The sequence below is a fragment of the Marmota marmota genome, unplaced genomic scaffold (genome assembly GCF_001458135.2).
Source record: "Marmota marmota marmota unplaced genomic scaffold, marMar, whole genome shotgun sequence".
In the NCBI taxonomy this organism is placed as follows: domain Eukaryota; kingdom Metazoa; phylum Chordata; class Mammalia; order Rodentia; family Sciuridae; genus Marmota; species Marmota marmota.
This window is the reverse complement of record NW_025999982.1, coordinates 26513370-26540080: the sequence shown is the minus strand read 5'-3', so window position 1 is coordinate 26540080 and position 26711 is coordinate 26513370. Positions and strand designations below refer to the sequence as shown.

Here is a 26711-nt window from a genome sequence, read left to right as displayed (position 1 = left end):
GGGCCTACTTTTTCTTCTATTAGACACAGCATCTCTGGTTTTATTCCCAGGTCCTTGATCCCTTTTTTGAGTTTTGTGCATGGTGAGAGATAGGGGTTTAATTTCATTTTGTTGCATATAGATTTTCAGTTTTCCCAGCACCATTTGTTAAAGAGGCTATCTTTTTTCCAATGTATGTTTTTGGTGCCTTTGTCTAATGTAAGATAACTGTAGTTTTGTGCATTAGTCTCTGTGTCCTCTATTCTGTACTAGTCAGTTTTGGTGCCAATACCATGCTGTTTTTGTTACTATTGGTCTTTAGTATAGTTTAATGTCTGGTACGGTGATGCCACCTGCTTCACTCTTCCTGCTAAGGATTGCTTTAGCTATTCTGGGTCTCTTATTTTTCCAGATGAATTTCATGACTGCTTTTTCTATTTATATGAGGAATGCCATTGGAATTTTGATTGGAATTGCATTAAATCTGTACAGTGCTTTTGGTAGTATGGTCATTTTGACAATATTAATTCTGCCTATCCAAGAACAAGGGAGATCTTTCCATCTCCTAAGGTCTTCCTTGATTTCTTTCTTTAGGGTTCTGTAGTTAGTCTTCATTGTATAGATCTTTCACCTCTTTCATTAAATTGATTCCCAACTATTTTTGTTTTGTTTTGTTTTGTTGAAGCTATTGTAAATGAGGTAGTTTTCCTCATTTTCCTTTCTTAGGATTTGTCACTGATATACAGAAATGTCTTTGACTTATGGGTGTTGATTTTATATCCTGCTACTTTGCTGAATTCATTTTCTAGTTCTAGAAGTTTTCTGGTGGAATTTTTTGAATCTTCTAAGTATAGAATCATATCACCAGCAATTAGTGCTAATTTGAGTTCTTCGTTTCCTATGTGTATCCCTTTAATTTCTTTCATCTGTCTAATTGCTCTGGCCAGTGTTTCAAGAACTATATTAAATAGAAGTGGTAAAAGAGGGCATCCCTGTCTTGTTCCAGTTTTTAGAGGGAATGCCTTCAATTTTTCTTCATTTAGAGTGATGTTGGCCTGGGGCTTAGCATAGATAGCCTTTATGATGTTGAGATATGTTCCTGTTATCCCTAATTTTTCTAGTGTTTTGAACATGAAGGGGTGCTGTATTTTGTCAAATGCTTTTTCTGCATCTTTTGAGATGATCATGGTTCTTATCTTTAAGTCTATTGATGTGATAAATTACATTTATTGATTTCTGTATATTGAACCAACCTTGCATCCCTGAGATGCATCCCATTTGATTGTGGTGCACTATCTTTTTGATGTATTATTGTACTTTGCCAGAATTTTATTGAGAATTTTTGCATCTATATTTATTAGAGATATTGGTCTGAAGTTGTTGTTTTTTTTAATGTGTTTTTGCCTGGTTTTGGAATCAGGGTGATATTGGCCTCATAGAATTAGTTTGGAAGTGCTGCCTCTTTTTATATTTATTGAAATAAATTGAAGAATATTGGTATTAGTTCTTCCTTAAAGGTCTTGTAGAACTCGGTTGTGTATCCATCTGGTCCTAGTCTTTTCTTGGTTGTTAGGCTTCTGATGGCATCTTCTATTTTGTCACTTAAAATTGATCTGCTTAAATTGTGTATATCATCCTGATTTAATTTGGGCAAGTTATATGACTCTAGAAATTTGTTGATGCATTCGACATTTTCTATTTTCTTGGAGTACAAGTTTTCAAAATAATTTCTAATTATCTTCTGTATTTCTGTAGTGTCTGTTGTGATATTTCAGTTTTCATAGTAATTTGAGTTTTCTCTCTCCTTCTCTTCGTTACCATGGCTAAGCATCTGTCAATTTTATTTATTTATTTCAAAGAACTAACTTTTTGTTCTGTCAATTTTTTCAATTGTTTCTTTTGTTTCAATTTTATTTATTTAAGCTCTGATTTTAATTATTCCTGTCTTCTACTGCTTTTGGTGTTGAGTTGTTCTTCTTTTTCTAGGGCTTTGAGATGTAATGTTAAGTCATTTGTTTGTTGACTTTTTCTTCTTATAACTAACCATTTGAAATAAAAACTATGAGAAGAATTATATGAGGTTCTAGTTAATTTAAATATTATTTTATAGGCTTACAGCATCTATATTATATTATGCCTAACATAATTTAAGCTATTTCTAATAATAGAATAAATATTTTATTTCAACAACATTATGTACTATATCTCAAATATTCAAAATAATTTTAAATAAATAAAATAAAATAAATATTTTATGATTGCTAGGTCTGTTTATAAATAAGACAGTGAGACATTTTGTACTTAGCTTTGTCTTTTTTCAAATGACAAAAATGAACCACTAGAGGGTGCAATCATCATTTACAAATAAATTTTTTATTTTTATTTTTAAATTCTTTAAGAATTTTAAGTAGCGTTTTTACTATAGTTTTATTTCTTTTGTGAAATTGGTAACTCCTTCTATTTTTTGTATAAAAGGTCTTTACACATTTCTGCTCCTTGTGATCTTTAAACAATAATCAAAATCATACGTAACTGTGGTATTCTGCATTTTGTCTTCACTTTAGAAAATCCTATACAATTTTTCATTTTTTTATCGAAAACTATTTATTTATATGCAACAAGCATATGTTTTCTTTCATCACAACCCATCTAAATATACTGTTTAATGCCCCAAAGATATTTGTTTGTCTTTTTATGGATGTGCCTCAGGCTTCTAGCCATAAATTCCAAATAGATGAAAATTTGCACTTTAAATTCCTTCTGTAACCAAAGACTATCAGTGCATTGGTGAACAAGTTGCTGGTCATGTTATTCGTGTTTCATCCACTGGCTCCTGGATTTGAGCAGCATCTTTCCGTGTTATGCACTGGACACCTGAGCAACTGCAATCTGGCTGGCCTTTACCCTACAAGCCTCCCCTCTCCTGGAGCTAGAGTTCACTCCTTACAGGTCTTCTGCCCACCCTTTATGACCTAACCAAATGCAGTGTACATAATAGACACCAAAATTATATATAGGGGGGCTGGGTTTGTGGCTCAGTGGTAGAATGCTTCCCTGGCATATGTAAGGCACTGGATTCGAGCCTGAGCACCACATAAAAACAAATAAATAAAATAAAGGTATTGTGTCCATCTACAACTAAAATTTTTTTAAAAAATAAAAAATATAAAAAATAAATATATATATATACATATACATATATATGATAGAAATGAATCCTTATGGGGCATAAATTTGATTTATACTATCAAGTAGTAAAGGAAAATAGGAATTCAAAATGAGTATATTTTTATAAATATGTGTATGTAGACCCTTAATCATTTTTACTTTAATAAATCATTTTTAGGTCAGTACAGTTCAAAAAGCCTGTAAAAATGATCCACATTTTCGATTACATATAATTCTATTATTTTAGGTGCACTCTCATAGGCTGATAATGGGAATGTAAATTGGTACAATTATTATGGTGGGCAGGCTGGGATATGCATCTAAAGCCAATAAGTCATGTTGACATTTGAATTTTTCCTAAGTAAATGATTGAAGGTATCCAAAGATCTATTAGCTACAGGAGTTTTATCACAATATTGTTAATAGAAAATGGAAAATTAAAAACATAACATATCTCACAAATAACAATGAGAATGAATTTTATTTCATCAATTTAATGTCATAATATTCAATTATTAAATATAAGGTTTGGATTAGAAGTTAATAAACATGGAAAGATGTTTATAAATATTGTAAAGACTTTTTAGGTTTATTTGTAGGAAGTTCTCTTTGCAGATTTTGTGGAGAATTAGATATACTGAGTGATTATTCCAAATGAAAATACTCAAATCTGAATAAATATAAAATGTATACTTTCAGAATATTTCCTTCCATCTGAAGTGAAAACAATCCATTTACAAAGCCCAAATGAAATGAAAGCAAGATCCTGAGGAGTAAGCCTCAGAGTTGGCTTTGCCCTGAATTCTACTGAAACCTGGAGACTTTAAATTTACCCTTTCAGGGCAACATAGGTTACCATGGAATTATCTGAGATAGGGAACCTAATAGGAAACTCCTCACAGGCCTAGAACCAAAAACAGCTACCTGCACAGTATAAAAATAAATGAGAAACAAATGCCATTTTACACAGAGACATTGGGTAAATTTGCCTATCTTACACTTTGAACTAGTTGAAGAGAAAATACCTGAAAGAGAAAAAGGCTAAAAATAGTTAATATACCTCTCAAGAGAAAAACAAAGTAGCAGAACTTGCTGCTCTAGACATCCAGACTTCTAAAGCTGGAGAAATGAAGACTGTGATATTGACCCAGATATTAGTCTAAACTAGATCTAGGCCTTTCAACATGGTTCATCAGTGGAAAAGGGTGAACTGTTTAACAGAGTGCTAGGACTATTGGTTGTCCACATGGAGAACTAACTGCACCTCACGTTGAACACACAAAAAAAATAACTTTAGGCGTATTAAGACTTAAATGTAAAGGACAAAAATGTAATTTGGAAGATAACATATAACAACTATTTGATCTTGTAATATGGAAGAATTTCACAAATAAGGGTCTCACAAAATTCAAACCATAAAAGGAAATATTAAAATTTCAATGACACAGAAATTATGACCCTCTATTCATCAAGTTATATAGCAATGACAATGAACCAGGTCTACACAGGTGAATCCTAAAACCAACTCTAAATAAAAATTGAAGCGAGTGATTATCTCGAATTTCAGGACAATGTCAGCTCCCTGTAGGATAGGTCAGGAGGCTCTCAGGGCAAGCACACATGTGACCTTCAAAGTCCTGGTCATTCTCTGGGAGATTTGGGGGTAAAGTAGGTTCAAAGACATTCATTTTATCATTAATTTTAAACTGTATTTATACATGTTATGCATAATGTACTTCAAATTGATTTTAAACAAGAGACTATAAAACACAATGCAAAGCATTTTTAATGTTAAAATTTGCTTAGCTGGACAAGGTGGCATGTGCCTGTAATCCCAACTACTCAGGATGCTGAGGCAAGAGGATCACAAGTTCAAAGCCAGCCTCAGCAACTTCGGGAGAACTTGTCTCAGAATAAAATGGACTGGTGATAAACTTCAGTGGTAAAGTGCCTCTGTGTTTGATTCCCAGTGCCAAAAAAAAAAAAAAAAAGTAAAACTTGATTAAACAAAATAGTAGTAAGATACATGCTAAGTGGTAAAAGATAGCTTTGCCATAATCAGAGGTGGATCAGGTGATTTGTTTTAATTTTATAATATTTTTATCTGTTGTTTCTGTAAAGTGATAAAGGATGTTAACACTGTTTACAGAAAGAGTGCCAGTTGTCCTCATTTCCCTTCTATATGGTATATAATGTGTGTCATATAGTTTGATCCAAATAGAAAGGTTATAAACTACCTTCAATCCATAGAATCTGTGAGGGTTAACGACTGGGGTAAAGAAAACACAAAATTACAGACACTTCCATTTTCTACTTGCCTTATCTTGACTTGTTTATAGTAGAAATTATACATTGGTGATGCTTTTCAAATCCCCCAGCGTGCTCTTGGTGTCAACTATATCTATAGTTTGCCAGCAAATAATGACCGTTGTAATACATTGAGAACAAAAAAGAGTGACCCTTTGTTTATGCGTGTGTTTGATTTGAAATAGTTATGTTACTGTTCCTTCAAAAATCAATGTGTTAAATAAAATAACTGTCATGCATTAAAAAAAAATGACCCAGGACTCATGGATGTACCCATAAAGTAAATTTGCTTGTGTTTATCACTCTCTTTTTTGTACCTGCATAGGGGACTCAACATTTATGTGCTCCTAAATTGAAACATGGGGAAGCCTGCTGAATTTTCTGTTTCTACTTGACAAATAAACATGTTAATTTTCAAACAACTCATTAATTTAAAGGACCCACTTCAATATACTGATCAATACTTGCCTCTTCAAGACTGGTACCTGAAACCCAGCCAGGGACTCTGGTTTGAATGGAAGGTGGTGGGAAGGAGGTGTGATCCACTGTTGCTTTTCCTCAGCCTACTGGTTTCTAACCCTAGACCCCATGCCCTATCTTAGAATGTGCTTCTTTGGTACTATTTTAAATAGATTTAGTCCTCTCTGGCAGCGATTTAAAGCTGACACTCTACTATGTCATTTAATGAGGGCTGCCAGATTTAGGGAGAAAAGGAGACAATACAGGGTGCCCAGATAAATTTGAATTTCAAATAAACAACAAATAATTTTCAGCATATCCAATATACTGTTTACCTGAAATTCAAATACAGTATGAGATATGCTTACACACGTACAAAAAAAAAAAATCAATGTTTATCAGACATTTCAAATTTAGCCAGTGCCCTGTATTTGCCTGGTAACTCCTACCTTTGGTCGGTCCATCAGCAACTCCCTTACTTGGGCCTCTCCCAGTATTACACTGTAAACCCAAGCAAGGTCTCTCTTCCAACTGGGTCCTCCCTGCCAGCCTTCATAGTCTGCATCAAGCATAAGCTGATCGACGGCCTTTTACTACTGAAGTCTCTAAAGCTGGGAGGACAGCTCTTGTGCATGATCCCTTTTTTATGCCCTCTGTCTGATGTTTCTAAGAGTGTTGCATACCTTCCCTGAGATTCACTTATATGTGACACACCCCTGGCAAGATTCCTCAAGAGCTAGGCCTCTGTGTTTTCCTGTACAAGGGAACATATAAGAAACTCTCCAAGTAATCCTGCTGAATCTCCTTTCTCCAGATTTAAGGTTAAGAGGCAGAAACTCCAGACCCAGCCCTCCCCCTGGTGGTGTGCAGAAAAGGAGAGGGACCTACAGTGTGGTTTTGTCAAAAAAAATTATTCTGCCCAGGTACAGTAGCACATGCCTGTAGTCCCAGCAACTCTGGAGGCTGAGGCAGGAGAATTGCCATGTTTGAGACCAACCTCAGCAAATTAGTGAGACCCTGTCTCAAAATAAAAAAAATATAAAAGGGCTGGGATATAGCTCAGTGGTAGAGCACCCCATTCCCCAATACCAAAAAATAAAAAGAAAGAAATTATTTTCATAAAATCTTCTATTTCCATGCTTTGAACCTTTTTAAATACTTGATATGGAGTTCAGTAATCTTATAACCAGTTATTAATGCTTTCCTTTGACAATTTGGATCTTGATTGCTTGAATCACAATGCACCTAGGTAATCTTGGGACCTAATTAAAGTTGCAAACTTTACATCAGAGTGATAACAAGAGTATATCCAGCCCTATTCAAGTGCTAATTTCTCTCTCAACCTACAGCTGCAACTGTCCCACAGGGTGGAAAGGAGCATTCTGCACAGAGACAGTCACTTCCTGTGATCCTGAACACGACCCTCCACACCACTGCAGCAAGGGAGCAACCTGTATTTCATTGCCTCATGGGTACACCTGTTACTGTCCTCTAGGAACCACTGGAATCTACTGTGAACAAGGTGAGGCTGAATTTCAAGTCATTTTTTGTCCATCAATTTAACTAAATTTAGGAACTACAAAGTCAATTTTTCTTTACAGAAAATAAAGATAAGAAATACATATAATAAAAGTAGAGTCTGCTTTCTTCTGTTCCTACTATATTGGACATTGTATTTTACAGACAGAATAATAATCAAGATCCAGTTAGTACAAAAATACAGCTTTATTTTTAGGATTGCTTTGACGTATTAACTCTAAACTCCCTGTCTGTGTAGTCTATGTGTTCTAGATCTTTTGTGCTAAATATAGTTAACCAAATGAGGTTTGATTCATAACTCCCTTCTAGAACAATACTGTATGTTTGTGCTTTTCCATCTGATTCGAAACTATCCGTTGAGTGTGGAGGCAAATGCCTTTAGTCTCAGTGACTCAGGAGACTGAGACAGGAAGATCTCCAAGATCAAGGGGCCAGTCTAGGCAACTCAGATCCTGTCTCTAAATAAAATAAAAGGACTGGAACCTCTGAATTCAATTCCCAGTAAAACAACAACAACAACAGTAATAATAAAGCCTATTTTATCAGCTACAGAGAGAGAGAAATTTAAAAGGTAAAACGTTCCCAAGTCTAGTGGGATCAATAAAGAGCAATAATGTCCAACCAGTTAGAGAAACTATGGCTCTTCCTCTGAGGGAGCTCAACAATGTCCTGGGTACTCCTCACCTGTGCAATAACTAGTGCTAAGCTCAAATTTAAGATTTGAGCTATCTTCCCTTTAATCCCAGCTGGGACTTTCAGAACAGCAGTGTTGAGAGCAACAACCAAGTCAAGATGGCTCCTGACATTTTGCCAGAAGGAGTGGTTGAGGGGTAGCACCAGTGAGCCATTAAGATGATGATAATTAAGTTAAGTGCCGCAGTCTGGCTGGGCACACAATCACGAGCCACCACACAGTTTGTAGATTCAAACAGCAACTCTTTATTCCCGAACTCACACCAGCCGTCTACAATCACGTTCTGGGGAAATCCACGTTCTCTGCCCAAATCCACATCCACTGGGCTTCTCTCTCCCCAAAAATACTGTCTGAATCCCGTGAGAACTCAAGGGGAACTCAGGCAGCAGGATACGCCCTATTCCCAGCAGGAATAATCTTAAACCTGGAACGCCCTAAACCCGATTATCCTAAACCGGGAACACCCTAATCTGCCCTGGTCCTTGAGCAAGGTCACCTACATGCAATGTCACTGCAAAATGTCCTATTTCCACGAGTCCTTCCACTAAGCAACATGGGGTATGCTGGCAAGGAAATTGTCATACCTACTTGGCTAATGGCTCCCAGCATCTCCCCCCTTCTGATTAATTAAACAACAAGCAATGTGGCTTAAGGACCGTGCCTGGTAGGTTGTCCAATTCAACATATGGTTCTTACCCGTCATCGGAAAACTGACCTTTAGGCGTCAGCCTCCTGTCTTAGGTTGATACCACTGCAATTGGATCATACCCGTCACTGACTACCGGTCCAGCATACAGCCATTGGCCCCCAAATTTTAGACCATCACTAGCAGAAGGGAGGAGGATACAGAAATGCCACGACACCAAGCCAATTGACGGCTCCTTGGGAAAAATTGCATCACTGGTGACACCATCAGCAAAGATATGCCAGCACTACCACAATTAACATGGGGTGCGCTGGCAAGGAAATAAAAATTGCATCACTAGTGACACCATCAGCAAAGATATGCCAGCATTACCACAATTCGCTGCACCAAACGATAGTTACATAGTCCAGGCAAGTTCTGCAAGCAGTTCAAAGCGGAGGAATCTATCAATATGTCCATTTCCTCCCAAAATCCGTTTCCTCCCAAAGTAAGTTAACTCCTTGATTGAGCATTACTTGTTGAGTTATATTCATTGATGCATCAGTTTATACAGTTTACTGTGATAGCTATCATAGAAGCTGTAGTCTGGTTTTATCTTTGTCTTCACCGGCACTGGGATGAAGATAGGAATTCTGGCAATGATGCTAAAAAGACATTATCCTGAAAAGAATTATTAAATATAATGAAAAGGAAAGGTGAAAGTAAACAAACAGATCTGTTAACCTACTTTAAAAACAATCCTTAACAGCTGTTTACCTAATTTAAATTAGTAAACAAACAGATCTGTTAACCTCCTTTAAAAACAATCCTTAACAGCTGTTTACCTAATTTAAATTAAACCATTTAAATCACGTGAATAAAAAAAAATAATAATAATTCGGATCCATTTTTTCATGAGCGCTCCTCATATAAGAAATATGGACATACGCACATACAGACATACAACACAAAACACAAGAGTGTACACAAACGTACAACACATAAGAAAATAGTAAAGGCCTTGTAGCTTTACCTGGGTGAAATCTCCATTGCAATGTTTAAAAACTCCACAGTCAAAAAATAAAACTGATCAGAAAAACATTAACCTAGGTTTGTATGAGCTCAAAAAATAAAAATAGAACCTTATGATGTGGAAAAATGCAATAATAAAATAGCTATTGAAAAAAGCATCCTGGTTAATCACTGTCGCAGATGTAAGAATGGCCAAGCTGGAGTTCTGGATATCAGCTGTTATGGATTTGAGTCAAATCATCTTCTTTTCGATCTGTAGAAATTGTTTTAGTTAATCTCTCTGGAATCCAAATGGGCTGCTGTTCTCCCTGTGGAAAAACACAAACAGACCCCCGACTCCAGACAATCACTGGGTCAGGACCTTTCCATTGTCCTGTTAGAATATCTTTCCAAAGTACTTTAGGCTTATGTACATTTTTTGGATACATATGCCTTTCCGCAGCACTAAGTCCTGATGAATCCAAATTTAAAAAGTTTAGAGTAAAAAGGGTTATTTTAAGTTTATCTTTGGGGGATATATACCCCTTTCCAATTCCCTCTTTTTGCTTTAATAAGTATGTCTGTATCTAATAGTTGTCTTAGCTTTTTGCATTTTCTATCTGTGTAATACCTTACTTGACATTTTCAACCATTTTCTATCTTATTTCTATCTTCTTTTTTTTTTTTTTTCCTAAGGTTTGTATTTTTACCCTTAGTTGCTTATTTTCCTCCTCTTTTTTTTTTTTTTCCTATTTTGTGGGTTTAAAATTCTTGTCTTCCTACATCTTTTCTATCTTTCTACATCTTCTTTATCTTTTTTCTTTTTAACTTTCTATACTTCTGTCTTTAAAGTTTTTCACTTTAAATTTTTAATCTTCTTTATCTAAATATCTTTTATCCTATTATCTTCCCATTTTTTAAGTAATGCCTTTAAGATTAACTAGGCTTCGAATGATGCAATAAAGCAATCTTTTTTCCGCCATGAAGGTATCTCGACCACCTTCAATTTAACCTTTTAAAGCCTTTTAATTATCATCTATACTGTACTTTTAAATGTACTTTTTCACCACCTACAACTTCACTCTTTTAAACGAGGCTTAGATTCTGTTTAAATCGCTTTAATGTTAGTTTACATGGCTGCCCTTCAACCAAAGGCTTTTTTTTTTTTTAACTCCATTGAGAAGCTTTGTCTCAATCTGCCATGTACAAATATCTTTTTCTTCTTTCTTCCTTTCTCAAGCTTTTAAAGTAAGTCTAGTTTCCTCAAAATCTTTTTAAATGGCATTTTACAACTTTTTACTTTACCACACAGAGATTATCTCATCTAGAAACATATCTTTTTCCTTTAACCTTTTATATTAAAATATATTTCCACATCTTGAATCTTTTTCTCTCTTTTTTAACCGTTAACCCTTTTTATAAATTCACATTTTGAAACAACTCTTATAAAATTTCTGATTTAGACAAATTACTCCACTTTAATAAGATGAAAGACTTTCATGTTTTTTATGATACTATAATACTATAATTGAAACCCAACTGAAAATTTTTCTACTCTTTGTATATAAATTACACATGATAGAATCTTAACACTTAGTAACCTTGTTTTAGCAAAGACACAGACACAAAGCAATATTAAACATTTTTCCATTTACCAATTTATGAAAACACACATAATGTTTAAATATATTACCTTATGGAACTTAATAAGTAAAGAGTACTTGATTTTATATTTAGTGGTTGATATTTTAACACTTTAGCTTTGTAAATTAATCAGATGTCTGTAAAAACCAAGATCTTAGACAAATGTAGTAAACAGAACTAGCCATCTCTTTCTTGTTGAAGAAAAATCCTTCTACAGGATACCATGATGGTCCCATTGATATACTTAATAACTCGTCTTTAAAAAGCCATGGGCTACATTTTTCTATTGTATCAACATACGTCCTAATTGTTCTTGGTCTCACTGGGGTGCCTCCTTCCTCTAACAATTTCTCTTGCTCGGAGGCGAACAACTTCAAACCTTGAGTCAACCATTTTCCCCAGTTTGCCTGAGAAAGTTCTAGGAACAGGCAACTTGAAATAAAAACAAAATAAATCAAAACAATAACACATTGTTTTTTGAAATGTTCACCCATTCTTTCTCTCTTCCTCAAGGGTGAGAAATTTCACTTACCTCTAAGCTTCAGAAGTTCCCCGTACGGGCCACCAAATGCCGCAGTCTGGCTGGGCACAAATGCCGCAGTCTGGCTGGGCACACAATCACGAGCCACCACACAGCTTGTAGATTCAAACAGCAACTCTTTATTCCCGAACTCACACCAGCCGTCTACAATCACGTTCTGGGGAAATCCACGTTCTCTGCCCAAATCCACATCCACTGGGCTTCTCTCTCCCCAAAAATACTGTCTGAATCCCGTGAGAACTCAAGGGGAACTCAGGCAGCAGGATACGCCCTATTCCCAGCAGGAATAATCTTAAACCTGGAACGCCCTAAACCCGATTATCCTAAACCGGGAACACCCTAATCTGCCCTGGTCCTTGAGCAAGGTCACCTACATGCAATGTCACTGCAAAATGTCCTATTTCCACGAGTCCTTCCACTAAGCAACATAGGGTACGCTGGCAAGGAAATTGTCATACCTACTTGGCTAATGGCTCCCAGCAGTTAAGCTGTGTATAATTATTAAGATAATGACTGATTGCTGTAACTGGATGATGCTAAATTGAAACAAGCTGTGTATTCAGTTGTGTATATAAACCTCTGCTGTCGGGCAATAAGGCAGCTCCTGCTACCTCGGGTGCCCGCTACTTTTGAGTTCTCGCGGAGTTCCCATTGAGTTCCTGTGGAGTTCTCGCAATAAAGTAGTTCCTGTTTGAACCTACAAGTGGCTCGTGACCTCCCAGTTATTTGTGCCCAGCCAGACTGCGGCACAGCAGCAGTGAATCCAGAAAACTCAGCTCAAAACTTCACCAAGACGAGCAGAGCACCTGTATTACTTCAACAAATCACTTCACCAAGATTAGCAGAGCACCTGTGTTACTGCAAAAGCAATAGCAATGAGGAACTGAAAGAAATAATAGGGCAAGTAACATAAAGGCTAATGAATGTGAAAGTAGGGCAAGCTAAGTTTTTGAAGTGTAAAGCTCAAATGATAAAATTTGGGAGATTAAACCAAAGTTTGTACAGATGTGTATTTATATAGATAGATAATATTTATATGCATACAAATAAATTATATAGAGATATAAAAAAACAGGTGGATAGATAGGTAGAAATAGGAATAGCTATAGTAATAAGATTGCAAAATAAAAGCCCAGAAAGTTTGATAAAAGATACCAAAAATTTCATAGAATTCTGAACACAAAGTTAAGCAAAGATACACCCTGGTACATGATAGAATAGGACTTCGGTTAGAATACTTTGCAATCCAGGGAAGTCATTAAAATGTTATTGCAGAATTATGGCTCACAAACATTTTTCAAGATAAATAATATGTCCAGTTTCTCATATGTGCAAATTGCTTATTTGCTCTTTTCTCCTTATCAAAACTCTTTCCTATAGTAGTTTAATAACTACTATATGTTATTAATTTTAATTTATTATAGTAAAGCTTATATATAAACTTTCTTAAATTATAAACCTCTTCTCAATTTCTTTTCCCCATATTATTGGCAAATTTCATTTTTACATGAACTAGTTTTAATACTACTAAATTCTAGCTATTGAACATTGTTGACATTTAGCCAAGTTAGATTCCATAATGTGTGTGTGTTTTAATTTTCAGACTAGCAGATATTGGAAATATATCCATTTTTCCTACATTTTTCCATCCATAGTGTAATTTTTTCCTTTCATTCATTTCTATTCCTCAGGACAAGAACTCATGTCCACACTGGCATTTTGAATGAAACAGGCAATATTCAAGCTACTTACCCATTTTTCCTAATGGAAAGAATATTTTATGGTCCAAGCAGCCTCTGGTTTCCATTGAAATTAATATTTGCTAGTGGAGAATTTCGGTTATTCAAGTTCTTCGAACACATGGGGTGCTTTCTGGCCAAGTTCTTTGTTTTCATAATAGTACAGAAATGAGTACAAAACACAACAGATGACAGTTTCAGGAATCATTGCTATTTTTAGATTCTCATTTTCAGGTGTATTTGGCCATGTGGAGTTACAGCAGGTAATGCACAAACTTTATGCATAGGAAAAAAAATAGTTTTAGTCTTCATATATTTCCCCAATTTCAAACTCATAGGGATATTTAATAAGAATGTGGTTACATGTCTATTAGATTCTTTATAACTTTATAATAGTCATAAATAGACACTAGCTAGGACTCCTGGGAGTAAACATTTTACTTTAGTTTTTTGTTTTTTTCTGAGTTCTTCAGTACTTGTCAAATCATAAGTGAAACTCAGAGACAAAATGAATTACAAGTAGTAGTTCTGAAGTTTAGTGACTCTCAAGCTTTCTGAGCACCTAAAGGCATGCATACAGCAGCTGAATTTGCAAACAGAGAAACAGATATAACTGTCATTTCCTAACCTTGAACTTTGGACAAGCAACTTAATTTCCCTGAACCTCGGGTTCTCTTATGTGGAAAGCATGTATTTAAGAATCTCTCTTAGGGGGATTTCTGGCCAGTATTCAGTAAGACTCCATTCTTCTTGTCAAGTCCTAAATCAATAAGTAATATTTTTATGAGGCAGTGAGTGAAAATATAAGAACTCTAAGATATCTATGAGATTTTTATTCAACAAATTTTTTTTATTTTTTTTATTCAAGATACTATTAATAAGCAAGAAGCATTTACAATGGATTTTCAGTTCTTTATTGCTGAAGTTTCCTCCCTCAAAATGTTTTATATGTTGAGTCACAATATGCCTCACCCATCATTCTTGGAAAGTAGACCAAAAAAAAAAAAAAGTTACTACTTTCCCTGAGGCAGATCTGCCTATCTTCCTTTTCTTTTATTTGGAGGGTGAGGTAAAGGTACTAGAGTTTGAACCCAGAGGCACTTTACCACTGAGCTACATACCAAGTCCTTTTTATTTCTTATTTGGAGACAAGATCTCACTAATTTCTTAGGGTCTCACTAAATCTCCCAGGCTGGCCTCAAATTTGGGATCCTCCTGCCTCAGCCTCCTGAGTCACTGGAATTATAGTGTCCACCACCATGCCTGGTTCAACCCATCTTTTTTTAACCTGGAATGATTGACAGTGATGCAATCCAACCACAAACTTTATTTTCTAATTTGGAATGCTGAGAGGCAGGCTTTCCATAGTTTCTAATGAACATATCACAACATGATAGCACATTTAAAAAATTATAACAATAATGGAAGATATAAATATTATAAAATGTCTCTATTTCATTTCCTCCTTTTGTTAAAATCTTCATAATTCATCTTAAGAAAAACAGGAAAAGCAACACTACATTCTAGTGACCAAGGACTATTACAAGGCTAAATGTCAAGAAAGCCTTATGGTCTCCGAGGCAGGAATCTCCTAGCACATCCCAATAAAGGCAATAATGAGGAGTCAATGAAATGAAGAGGCCTCCACGGTGCCTAGCACATAACTAGCACACCATAAATATTAACTCCCTCCTAGACAGGAAGGGAAAAAACATTGAGTTACAAGAAGGCCATGATCACACAGACATTTGATCTAGGGGGTTTGCTAGGTGTTGAACCCAGAACCTTGCACATGTTGGGCAAGTACTCTGTCATTCTACCACTGAGCTGAATCCATAGACCTTTCTATTTTTATCTTAAGACAAGATTTCACTAAGTTTCCCAGGCTGGCCTCAAACTTGTGATCCCCCAGCCTCAGCCTCACAAGTAGCTGGGACTGCAGGTATGCGCCACTCTGTCCAGCTGATCATCTTTATTTTAAAAAAATTGGTCAGTTTTAATAGATACATTTTTAATATTTGGTAGTTCAAATTTTTTCAAGTTCATATATTTTACTGGTACATTATAATTATACATAATAGTGAGATTTGCTGTTACATACTAATTCATACACACAATATAACAATATAATTTGGTAACTTTAGTTTTGATTCTTAAGTTAAAATATTTTAAACTTCCTATTTTAAAGAGAAAATATTGTTTTACTAAGAAATGTTATAAAGATTTTTCAAACTATTATATTAAGATGGTAAACACAAACTTTTCAAAGTAACCGAACAAAATATTTTTAAAATATTTATTCTCAATAGAGTCATATCAAATTAAATCAAATTCTCCATAAATTTTACAAAAGTATTTATGGAGAAACTTCTAAGGCAATATGGAGCTATCCAAAGCACTATAAAGTGTTGTTTCTTTTTCAAAGAGCTAAAAATTTAGGTGGAGATCAGGCAACCATCTATGAAAATAAATAAACTTGAATAATCTGAATATAAGAGCAAGAAATAGCCAGGGTACTAAAGCTTTAATTCTAAATTAATGATACAACAAGCGCATGATTTCTGGCTAAGGGGACCCCAAATAGGCATTCAAAAGCAACGGAATTAAGTTAGGATTCAAAGGATGGGTAAGATTTGAGTAGTCTCATATAAGACAGAGCAGAGTGAGGTAATCTCTCCTAAGAGTGAGAACTGCCTCAAAAAAGCATTTAGAAAAGAATGGGAAAATTAAATGGTGTCCAACAGCACATTTTAAAGATCATTCATGGTGACCAAGTGGGGATTCTTAATAGCACTACAGCAATTGTTCCACAAACATACAAAAACACACACAAAAAAATGTGTGTGTGTGTGTTTGTGAAACAATTAAGGACAAAATCACATAATCATCTCAATAGATGCAAAAAAGGCATATAATAAAATCTCTTCACGATAAAAACTTTGACCAAATTAGGTACATAAGGAATGTATCTCAACATAATACAAGCCCTATATAACAAGCTCATACCCAACTTCATACAGAATGGAGAAAGGCTGAAAACTTCTAAGATTTGGAGCAAGCCAAGGAAACCTCTTCCATCACTTTTGTTCAACATAGTACTGGAAGTCCTAGCCAGAGCAATCAGGCAAGAATAGAAAGAAAAAAATGGCATCCAAATAGGAAAGGAGGAAATCAAATTGTCACTACTTGCAGGTGGCATGATTTTTATATGGAAAATTCTGAAGACACCACCAAAAACTATTAGAACTGTTAAATGAATTTAGCAAAGTTGCAGGATATTAAATTGACATACAAAAATCAGTAGTGCTGCTATACATTAATAGCAAATTACCTGAAAAAGAAATCAAGCAATTAATCCCATTTACAAATGCTATAAAAATAATGAAACTCTAGGAATAAGTGTAACCAATGAAGTATAAAATCTCTATAATGGGGATGGGGATGTGGCTCAAGCGGTAGCGTGCTCGCCTGGCATAGGTGTGACCCGGGTTCGATCCTCAGCACCACATACAAACAAAGATGTTGTGTCTGCCGAAAACTAATAAATAAATATTAAAAATTCTCTCTCTTAAAAAAAAAAGATTGTTAGAATTAATAAATTAGAAATATTGAAAGATACAAAATCAGTGTATAAAAATCAGTTCCATTTAAAAAATTTTTTTAAAAATTAAAAAAAAAATAAAATCTCTATAATAAGTGTTGGGGTTGTGGTTCAGCAGTAGAGCTCTTACCTAGCACATGCAAAGCCCTGGGTTCGATCCTCAGCACTGCATAAAAATAAGTAAATAAAATAAAGGTATTGTGCCCAACTACAACTAAAAAAATACATATTTTTAAAAAATCCCTACAATAAAACAGAAAGAGGAGAAAATGCAATAAAATAGAAACAGTTACTCAATATCCTCAATATCACTGAGAAAATGCAAATCAAAACCACAATGGGATATACCTCACTCAAATAACAATGTTTATTATCAAAGGATAACAAGTATTGGGGCTGGGTATATAGCTCAGTTGGTAGAGTGTCTGCCTAACATTCACAAGGCCCTGGGTTCAATCCCCAGAACCATCAAAAATAAAATAACAGAATAGGTAAGAATAGGAAGTAAAGGGAACTTTGCACACTGTTGATGGGAATATAAATTATAAAGAATATAAGTAATCCATTGTGGAAAACAGTAAAGGAGGTTCTTCAAATTTTTAAAAATGGAACTACCGTATGATCTAGCAATCTCATTACTGTGTATCTTTCCACTACTGGACATACAAAGGGAATGAAATCAATATGTCCAGGAGATAACTGCACTTCCAGATTATTTGCAGCACTATTCATAATTGCCAAGAAATGAAAACAACAAAAGTGTTCATCAACTGATAAGTGGATAAAGAAAGTGTGGTACATTTGCACAACAAAACACTATTCAGCCTTTAAAAGTTAAAAAAGAAATTCTATCATTTGTGACAACATGGGTGGAACTTGGAGGACACTATGATAAGTGAAATAAGTGGGCATAGAAAGGCAAATAGCAATGGTCACTCATATATGGAATCTAAAAAGTTGATATCACAGAAGTTAAGAGACTGGAGAGAGTAGGGTGGAAGGAGAAATGAGGAAAGATTGGCCAACAGATACTGAATTATGGAAAGGAAGGAGAAATAAATTCTAATGTTTTTTTGCACCGTAGGGTACTACAGATCATGATAATGTACTGCATATTTTTAAAGTTAGCCAAAAAGTTGAACACAAAGAATCCAATTTAAAAAATGGGCTAACAAACTAAGCAGACGCTTCTCAGAATAAGACTTAGAAATGGCCAACAATTACATGAAAAAGCTAAATTTCACTAATCATCACAGAAATGAAAATTAAAACCACAATGAGATATCATCTTACTGTAGTTAGAATGGCTATCATCAAAAATACACACAAAATAATAATAACAACAACAAATGCTGGTGAGAATGTAGAGAAAAGGGAATGTAAATAAGTACAACCATTATGGACAACAGTATGGAGATTCTTCAAAAAACTAAAAGTAGAATTACAATATGACTCAGCATTTTCACTACCAAGTATATATCTAAATAAAATTAAATCATTACACCAAAAAGATACCTGCACTCCCAAGTTTACTGCAGCACTATTCACAGGCCAAAATATGGAATCACCCCAGATGCCCTTCAGTGAATGAATGGATAAAGAAATGGTGTGTTTACCCAGTGGAATATTTTTCTGCCTTTAAAAAAAAAAAATCCTGTCATTTGCAGCCATACTGAAGGAACTGGAGGTCCTCATGTTAATTGAAACAAGTCAGTCAGAAAGACAAATACCACAAGTTCTCACTCATTTTTTAGAAACTAAGTTAACCTTGAGGACACATGGAATAGAAGAGTGGTCAACAGAGACTGGGAAGGGAAGGAGGGAGGGAGAAACAAAAGAAGTTCAATAAAGGATTATCAAAACAGAATCGAGGTATTACTTCTGGTTCTTCTCTAACACAGTAGGGTAACCATTGGTTAAAAGAATTTGTGGTATATTTCAAAATGACTAGAAGAGTGGACTGGGGTTGTAGCTCAGTGGTAGAGGGCAGCCTAGTATATGTGAGGCACTGGGTTCAATCCTCAGGACCACATAAAAATAAATAAATAAAATAAAGGTAGTGTGCCCATCTACAATTAAAAAAAAATTTTAAATGCCTAGAAGAGTACAAATTCCCAACACATAAAAATGACTAGTGGTTAAAGAGACAGAAATGCTTATTACCCTGACTTGTCTATTATACATTGTATACTTATACGAAGTTACCATAATTTACTCCATAAAGGTATACAAATGTTGGGTCTCAAGAAAAGAATGCAATTTATATTTTTTGCGAATGAAGGATTCTGAAAAAAATGAGTATTTTGAAAATAGATGACTATTCAAATATTTAATTTTTAAATTAAAAGAGCTTATAAAACTTTTTTAAAAGAGAGGTTATTGAATATTTTTACCACAAAATGATTAACAAATGCTTAAGGAAACAGAGATGTTTACCCAGATTTGAACATTACACAATGTACACACGTATCAAAACATCACATGGTACATGGTGTCTTCATCCTCACTGGCTGTACTTGTAAGACTCCATGGGAACAGAGCTTTTTGGATTCAGACACCTGTTTGCTTAGGTCAGGTACCCCATAAATATGTATAATTTTGTCTTTAAAATCACTTACAAATGTGAGTAAACCCCTCCATGTGAGAAGGAAATTTGTGCCAAGAAAGGCCTGCACTAATATGCTTGTGGGAAGAAAGGTATGAAGAACGCTAGGTTAAAAAGTCATGAGCAGTAGTAGCATGCTGCCCCAGAAGGCAACTTTTACACAGATAGTGTTCAATTGACACTTATAATCTGGACAATGATTGTCCACCCAGAAGGCACAGGCACATAATGAACATCTCCCGGAAACTTCTGTAAATATGCCTTTGAGATTCTCAAAATAGCCATAAATCTTCCTAAGAAATTGGTCTGTAACAACAGCCGACTTCAATGTGACAGTTCCAAATAGCCTGAGAGCTCACAGCAAAAATAAACATATTTTTAAATTAGCCAAGATAGTGGTAGAAAAATTAAATATGCCCTCATACCAATAAAAGGAAAGGAAAGGGAAGAGAAGAGAAAAATAAAGAAGGGATTGAAAGGGAAGGACAAAGAAGAAAAAACAAGGTCTGAAACATGACATGAGATTCATTAGAAAACTAGCTTTGGGTTTCTGAGAAGTCTAAGAAAAACATAAAGTACACAAGTTGCCTAATTTGAAAAATAATAATAAAAGCACATCAGTCATCACTCTAAGAAGAGAACTATGTCCTAGTTTTGAACTCTAATAAAAATGTATTGAGCAAGCACCAATTAACAAAAGAAGGAGGAGGAAAAGGAGAAGGAGAACAAGTCTAATATAATATATGTTACCATTGAGGAAATTTTTCTAAAAAATGAGGAGACATTATGTATCTGGTCATTTTTTATATTGAAACAATTAAAACTAAGAATATATAGTATTAAATCACAGTTCTATAAATATATTCCATAAGATAAATTAAGTAGCTCTCTAATGTTCTTGAAGACTATTCAAATAATGGTCAATCCTCCGAGCAAATAATTATTTAATATTTTTATGAGAAAATTTTTATTCTTAGATATTATATCAGCCAAGTTTTTGATAGACCACAGCAAAAAACATTAAAAAGTAAAGTCCCTGTAGAAGTCCAGGTTTTCCAGCTATTAGTTGAAAGGATCATTATATGCTTTGCTTTCTAGATTTATCAGTGACAAGTTGATAATTTATTATGAAAATTTAAAAGTTTAACTTATCACCTGCTCAAATCTTCAAATTCTGCTCTGTAAAACAAGGAGTAGAACATCTCATTCTAAAAGATTTTGATAGTAGGAATTACCAGATGCCTCTATCATAAAACAATCGTGTAATTCTGTAGAATACTTAATTTTCATCAACGTTCAGTCTTGATGGGTCTCCAAAGATCACTTAAAACAAAATACCCACCCAAATATCTAAACGAGTTAAACTGTTACATAGAGTTGTTCCACATTATCCATCTGGGTGCTGAAGAAAGTCATCCTAAAGGGATGGTTTTATTTTTTCAATAATTGATACTTAACCATTCCTTCTGTTAGCAATTAGCCAAGAGGTTCAATTGCTCATTTACACAACTCCCAGTAGACTCTGACAATACTACATGCCTCCACAAAGAGAGAAGATTCTTCGCTTCCCTTTTTGCTACAATAACAAAGTATGTACCTAGTTTTCCAGAATTTGTCAAGCTGCTTAGATTGTAATGAAGAGAGGTCAAGTCCTAAGGCTTCCTATAGTTAAAGATAGGAAAGGCTCTTTTCTAGCCACTAGATTGTTAATGCAATAAAGCTTCTGGGACAGAAACTGAAGAAGGGGCCAAGAAGCTGCAGTGAAACCAAAAACACTTATCCCCAGACCTGAGGGCAAAGAATAGATTACTAGATACTACAAAAATCTTAAATTATTCTTACTCTTTCTCTAACAATGGAACAGAACATAGCTATGGCGTAGCAGAAACAGCTGTGGCTAAAGCAAAAATTACTTCATTAAACACAATGAAGAGAACATAAAATTGAGAACCCTGTAATTCCCTGAGAACAAAGCTGATGTGCCTCTGGGAGGATTATCCTTTTAAACTCATAGACATGGTATGTGCAGATCAGAGCTACTTATTTACTGGAAAACATGCTTTGAGTTCCTCTTGAAGAACAAATGCTCTGGGAATGTAAGTCATCTATTTTAGAAACCTTGAGGTACACCAATGAGAGCAGGATGATTTGGTAGGAAACAATCTTCACTAGGATTTATTCAACTTAAAGTGATTAAATAGATGGGCTGAAATTAGCAGTTACTGCATCCGAGGTAGGGAGGCGATGACATTTACAAAGCAGGACGGGAACTTGCAGAGCTTAACATGGGAAGAGAACTGTGCTTCAAAAGCAGAGATGTGGGTCAGCAAGACGACGAACTAGGAAACTACAGGCTCTCCTTGCCTGACAAAGACACCACGTTCACAACAATATTGAGGCCTGAAAACCGCAGTGAAAACTCTGAGATCAACGGAGAAGCCACCGCACCCAGCTCTTCATGAAACAAAGGCAGAAATCCCATGAACAGTAAGAGAATTCACAGCAGTTGGCACACTCACTCCAGACCCTCCCTCAGCTTAACGCAGAGCAACTGGAAGAATCGCCCGCTCTGGGACAGAAACTGAAGAAAGGGCCAGGAGTCCGCCCTGCACCTGACAGGGAACTTGTTTCTGTCTCATCAGACCTCAAGAGTGCTGACAGGATTGGCACCAGAGTTCAAAAACCGTTGAAAACAAAGGTGAGCAGAATGTTGGAACTGCAGTTCCACAAACGACACCAGGGGGAGGGAGAAATCAGAAAACATTTGAGAAGTTTTCCAGCCTCGCTGATCGCAAAGGGTCTCCCCCTGCACAACGTCGGTAAGCAAAGATTGGGACATGGAGGAGTTGTTTCAAATGCCCAATCCCAGCAAAAAAAAAAAAAAAAAGGAAGAAAGAAAATTACAAAGCACACAAACATGAAACTATGGCCCAATGGAGGAAACAAAAATAAAACTCCAGAAACCAATCCTTAAAAAAAGCAGATCTAGGGCTGGGGCTATAGCTCAGTGGAAGAGCCCTTGCCTAGTATGTGTGAGGCACTGGGTTCCATCTTCAGCACCGCATAAAATAAACAGATAAAATAAGGGCATGCTGTCCATACACACTACAAAAAAAAAAAAAAAATTAAAGCAGATCTATGAGCTGCTTGATAAGAACTTTAAAATAACTAATATAAGGACCTTAATGAGTTAAAAGAGAACATGGACAACTAAATGAAATCAGAAAAATTATGCATAAACAAAATGAAAGTATCAACAATGACAACAAAAAAAATTAAAGAAAAACAGAAATTCTAGAACTGAAAGTAAAATGACTGAACAACTCATTAGAGGGTTGTAACAGCAAACTTGATCTGGCAGAAGAATCAACAAGTCAAGAAAAAACAGAAATTATCTAGTAGGATAAACAAAAAGAAGAAAAGCAAAGAAAATCTAAAGGGATGGTTCAAAATGGATTAAAAATCTAAACATAAGATCCAAAACTAGTCCTAGAGGAAAACATAATGTACATACACAATGGAATACTATCAGCCTTTAAAAAGAAGAAAATCCTCTTACTTGTGATTTCATGGATGCACCCGGAAGACCTTTTGTTAAGTGAAATAAACTAGGCACACAACATTTTATATATAGAATATAAAAAAGCCAAACTCATAAAGACAGTGGAATGGTGGTTACCAGAGACTGGGAGCAGATGACATGCAGGGCTGTTGGTCAAAGGACACAAGATGTCAGTCAGTTAAAAAAGAGGAAGAAGTTTAAGAACTCTTCAGTATATCACAGTGTCTATAGTTAACAAGAGTTTTGCATCCTCACCACACACAAAAAAAATGATATGTGAGGTAACATGTATATTCATTAGCTTTATTTAGCTGTTCCACAACACACATATATTAAAACATCATGTTGTACACCATAAATTTGTATGTTTATATATTTGTTTCTAGTAACATCATGACCTCCAGTTTCATGATTGGAGTGGGGTTAATCATGTTAATGGTCCACCATACTGCTGGAAACAAAAGAAGCCCTTCTGGCATGTGTTCACATAATACATTAGAAACTATCGAAGAAAATTAAGAGTGCTATAATATGGCACCAGAAATGGAACACCATCATTTGGTCCTGAGCTTTCATGAGCAGACACTGACAGAACCTGGTTGCTGATGTTGGTGGTAGGGAAAGGAAACTAATATCCTATAACTAATATCCTAAACCTTCCTCACCCTACCCCACCAGCCTCATTAAAGAAGAAAAATAAAAAGAAACTGCATTTGATCTAAAAAAAAACTAAAATTATGTAGGCCAAATATCATGGTAACTCACAGACAACTCAACTGATGAGTTGAAAATTAGAGTATGCTATATGTGTAATATGAATTGAATCGCATTCTGCTGTCATATATAACAAATTAGAATATATTTTCAAAACACACACAAAAAAGTTAGCATATGCTTGAACCTAAAAAGATATGAATTATGCATAAGAGAAAAAATTAGTATAATGAAAAATAAAAAAGAAGGTGCTAAATTATATTTGTAATCCAGGTTTTTTTCATATTTCACTATTTTGTGTGTGCAGTTTGGAAGCACATGACTACTTTTAAAATCTAAAGCAAGAAAATGATGATTTTTTCACAAAGCTTGCTTCTTTCTAGTGCCTTTGAGTCTTCTCATACTACGCCCCTCACTGCTGCTGCTGTAATTGCAGCTAGGTGACATTCAGTAACTCCAGAAAACACTCCTGCTGGGCACCTCACTCTCTACTGCTGGAGACATCAAGTTCAAGGGTGGGGGCTGGGGTTGTGGATCAGCGGTAGAGAGCTTGCTTAGCATGTTCCAGGTTCTGGGTTTGATCCTCAGCACCACATAAAAATAAATAAAAGTATTGGAAAATAAATATTTTTTAAAAAAAGAGTTCAAGGGTGTTCAAAGCCTGAATGTTCTCTCTGATAAGTGAATGTTGACCCATAAGGCGGGGGCGGGGGGGGGGCTGGATTTTGATTGGGCAAAGAGGAGGGAGGGAAAGGGAATGGGCATGAGGGTAGGAAAGATGGTGGAATGAGATGAACACCATTACTCTAGGTATATGTATGACTGCACATGTGGTATGACACTACATCCTGTACAACCAGAGAAATGAAAAGTTGCGCTCCATTTGTGTACAATGAATTGAAATGCATTCTGCTATCATGTATAACTACTTAGAACAAATTGAAGAAAAAAAAAAAAGAGTTCAAGGGAATTGTGAAGGAAGACTTCTCTTCCTTATTGAGATTGTACTTGGTTCAGGAGTACTCAGTCAGATCTTTAAACCTGGAAGAGACTTCCAGACTATTAGTAAGGATTACTCTTCTAGTGTCTTTAAATGTAGCCTCCTCCACATAACTTGGGCATAAAATTAGCAGTCCAATTCAACTGGCAAATAGCATGCGGTCTACAAAATCTTCCCTGCCCTTCTATGTGTAAATTTGGAGGCTCGGTTACTATGCAAACCTGTCTGCCCAGTCTTTTCTTTGAAATGAGTAATCACCTAGGAAACCCATATGCATAGATTTCTGGCTGACACTCCACCATTTCTACCCAGATCTACCAAATCAATATGAATCAGGTCGAACATAGAGCTTAGGCTCAAGCTGATATTCCTGCCAAACTATGTTTAACTTCTTCTTTTTTTTTTTTGAAATCTTTTAATATTTATTTTTTAGTTTTCGGCGGACACAACATCTTTTGTTTTTTGTATGTGGTGTTGAGGATCGAACCCGGGCCGCACGCTTGCCAGGCGAGCGCGCTGCTCTTTGAGCCACATCCCCAGCCCTATGTTTAAGTTCTAACACCTTCATTCCTTCCCGGAAAATCTTAGCTAATATTAAGTCAGAGATTTTCTGAATAATGTGCAATGTGACACCAAATTTAACTTTTCTTATTGTCTAGGAGTTTCATCAGAAGTCTCAAAACTGAGAATAACAGGTATCATGTAAACCCACAAGTCTAAAAAAAAGTTTATAAGTGAGGAGATAACACTACACACCTATTAGTAAGGCTACGGTAACAAATGAAAGTACCAAATGCTGGTGAAGATGTAGAGAACCTATATCCATCATACATTATTGGTGAGAATATAAAATGCTATAGTCACTCCAGAAAATAATTTTGGCAGTTTTTTATAAAATAAAATATATATTAAGGGAGGATGAACACTACCCTTCCTGATTGTCAGTTTCTGCTGAGCTGAAGTTGCCTGTGGAGCATGGAAAAGAGCTCTCAGAAAACCTGGATCTGTGTCCTCTGGAGGGAGAGAAGACAAGACCAGTGCCTGGCCCACACATGAAGGAGCCTGAAGGGAAGATATTGGCTGGAGCTTTCCCTATTGGGTCATCTGGGGAGCTGAGGTGCCCCTCCACAGAGGACAGGGCAAGAGCCCTGTGAGTTAACCAAGATAAGCAGGCATGAACTTTCTTCAAAGAACCTTCACAAAAAAGTAAACTGTCTCAGAAGAAGAAGCTGAATGGGATTCCTAAAAGGTGAAGAAAAGGAATTAGCCTTGTCACGAACCGCAGGACAGAGTCAACAGTGGGAAGCCAAAGGTCAGAGATCCAAAGGAGTATCTGCCATGACAGAGGATAGCTAAGAGAGAGCTACAAACAGGCTGCAGACAAGAAAGATCCCTCCGTTTTCTTTTTATCACCGGTCCCCAATGTGGTCTTTCAAAAGCCACAAAGCAGCAGATTAGAAGGAGGAGGGCAATGAACAGCACAAATACCAACAAAAAAAAAAAAAAAAAAAAAAAAAAAAAAA

At 35.6% G+C, this 26711-nt stretch overlaps 1 protein-coding gene across 1 annotated transcript in view; it reads left to right on the top strand.

Moving 5' to 3' along the window:
- The window catches only part of Eys (eyes shut homolog), a 1560564-nt gene that overhangs the window by 1521437 nt on the left and 12416 nt on the right, over positions 1 to 26711 (top strand). The window contains 1 exon segment of the mRNA XM_015487393.2: positions 7263 to 7435. Coding sequence (XP_015342879.1) covers positions 7263 to 7435 — 173 coding nt within the window.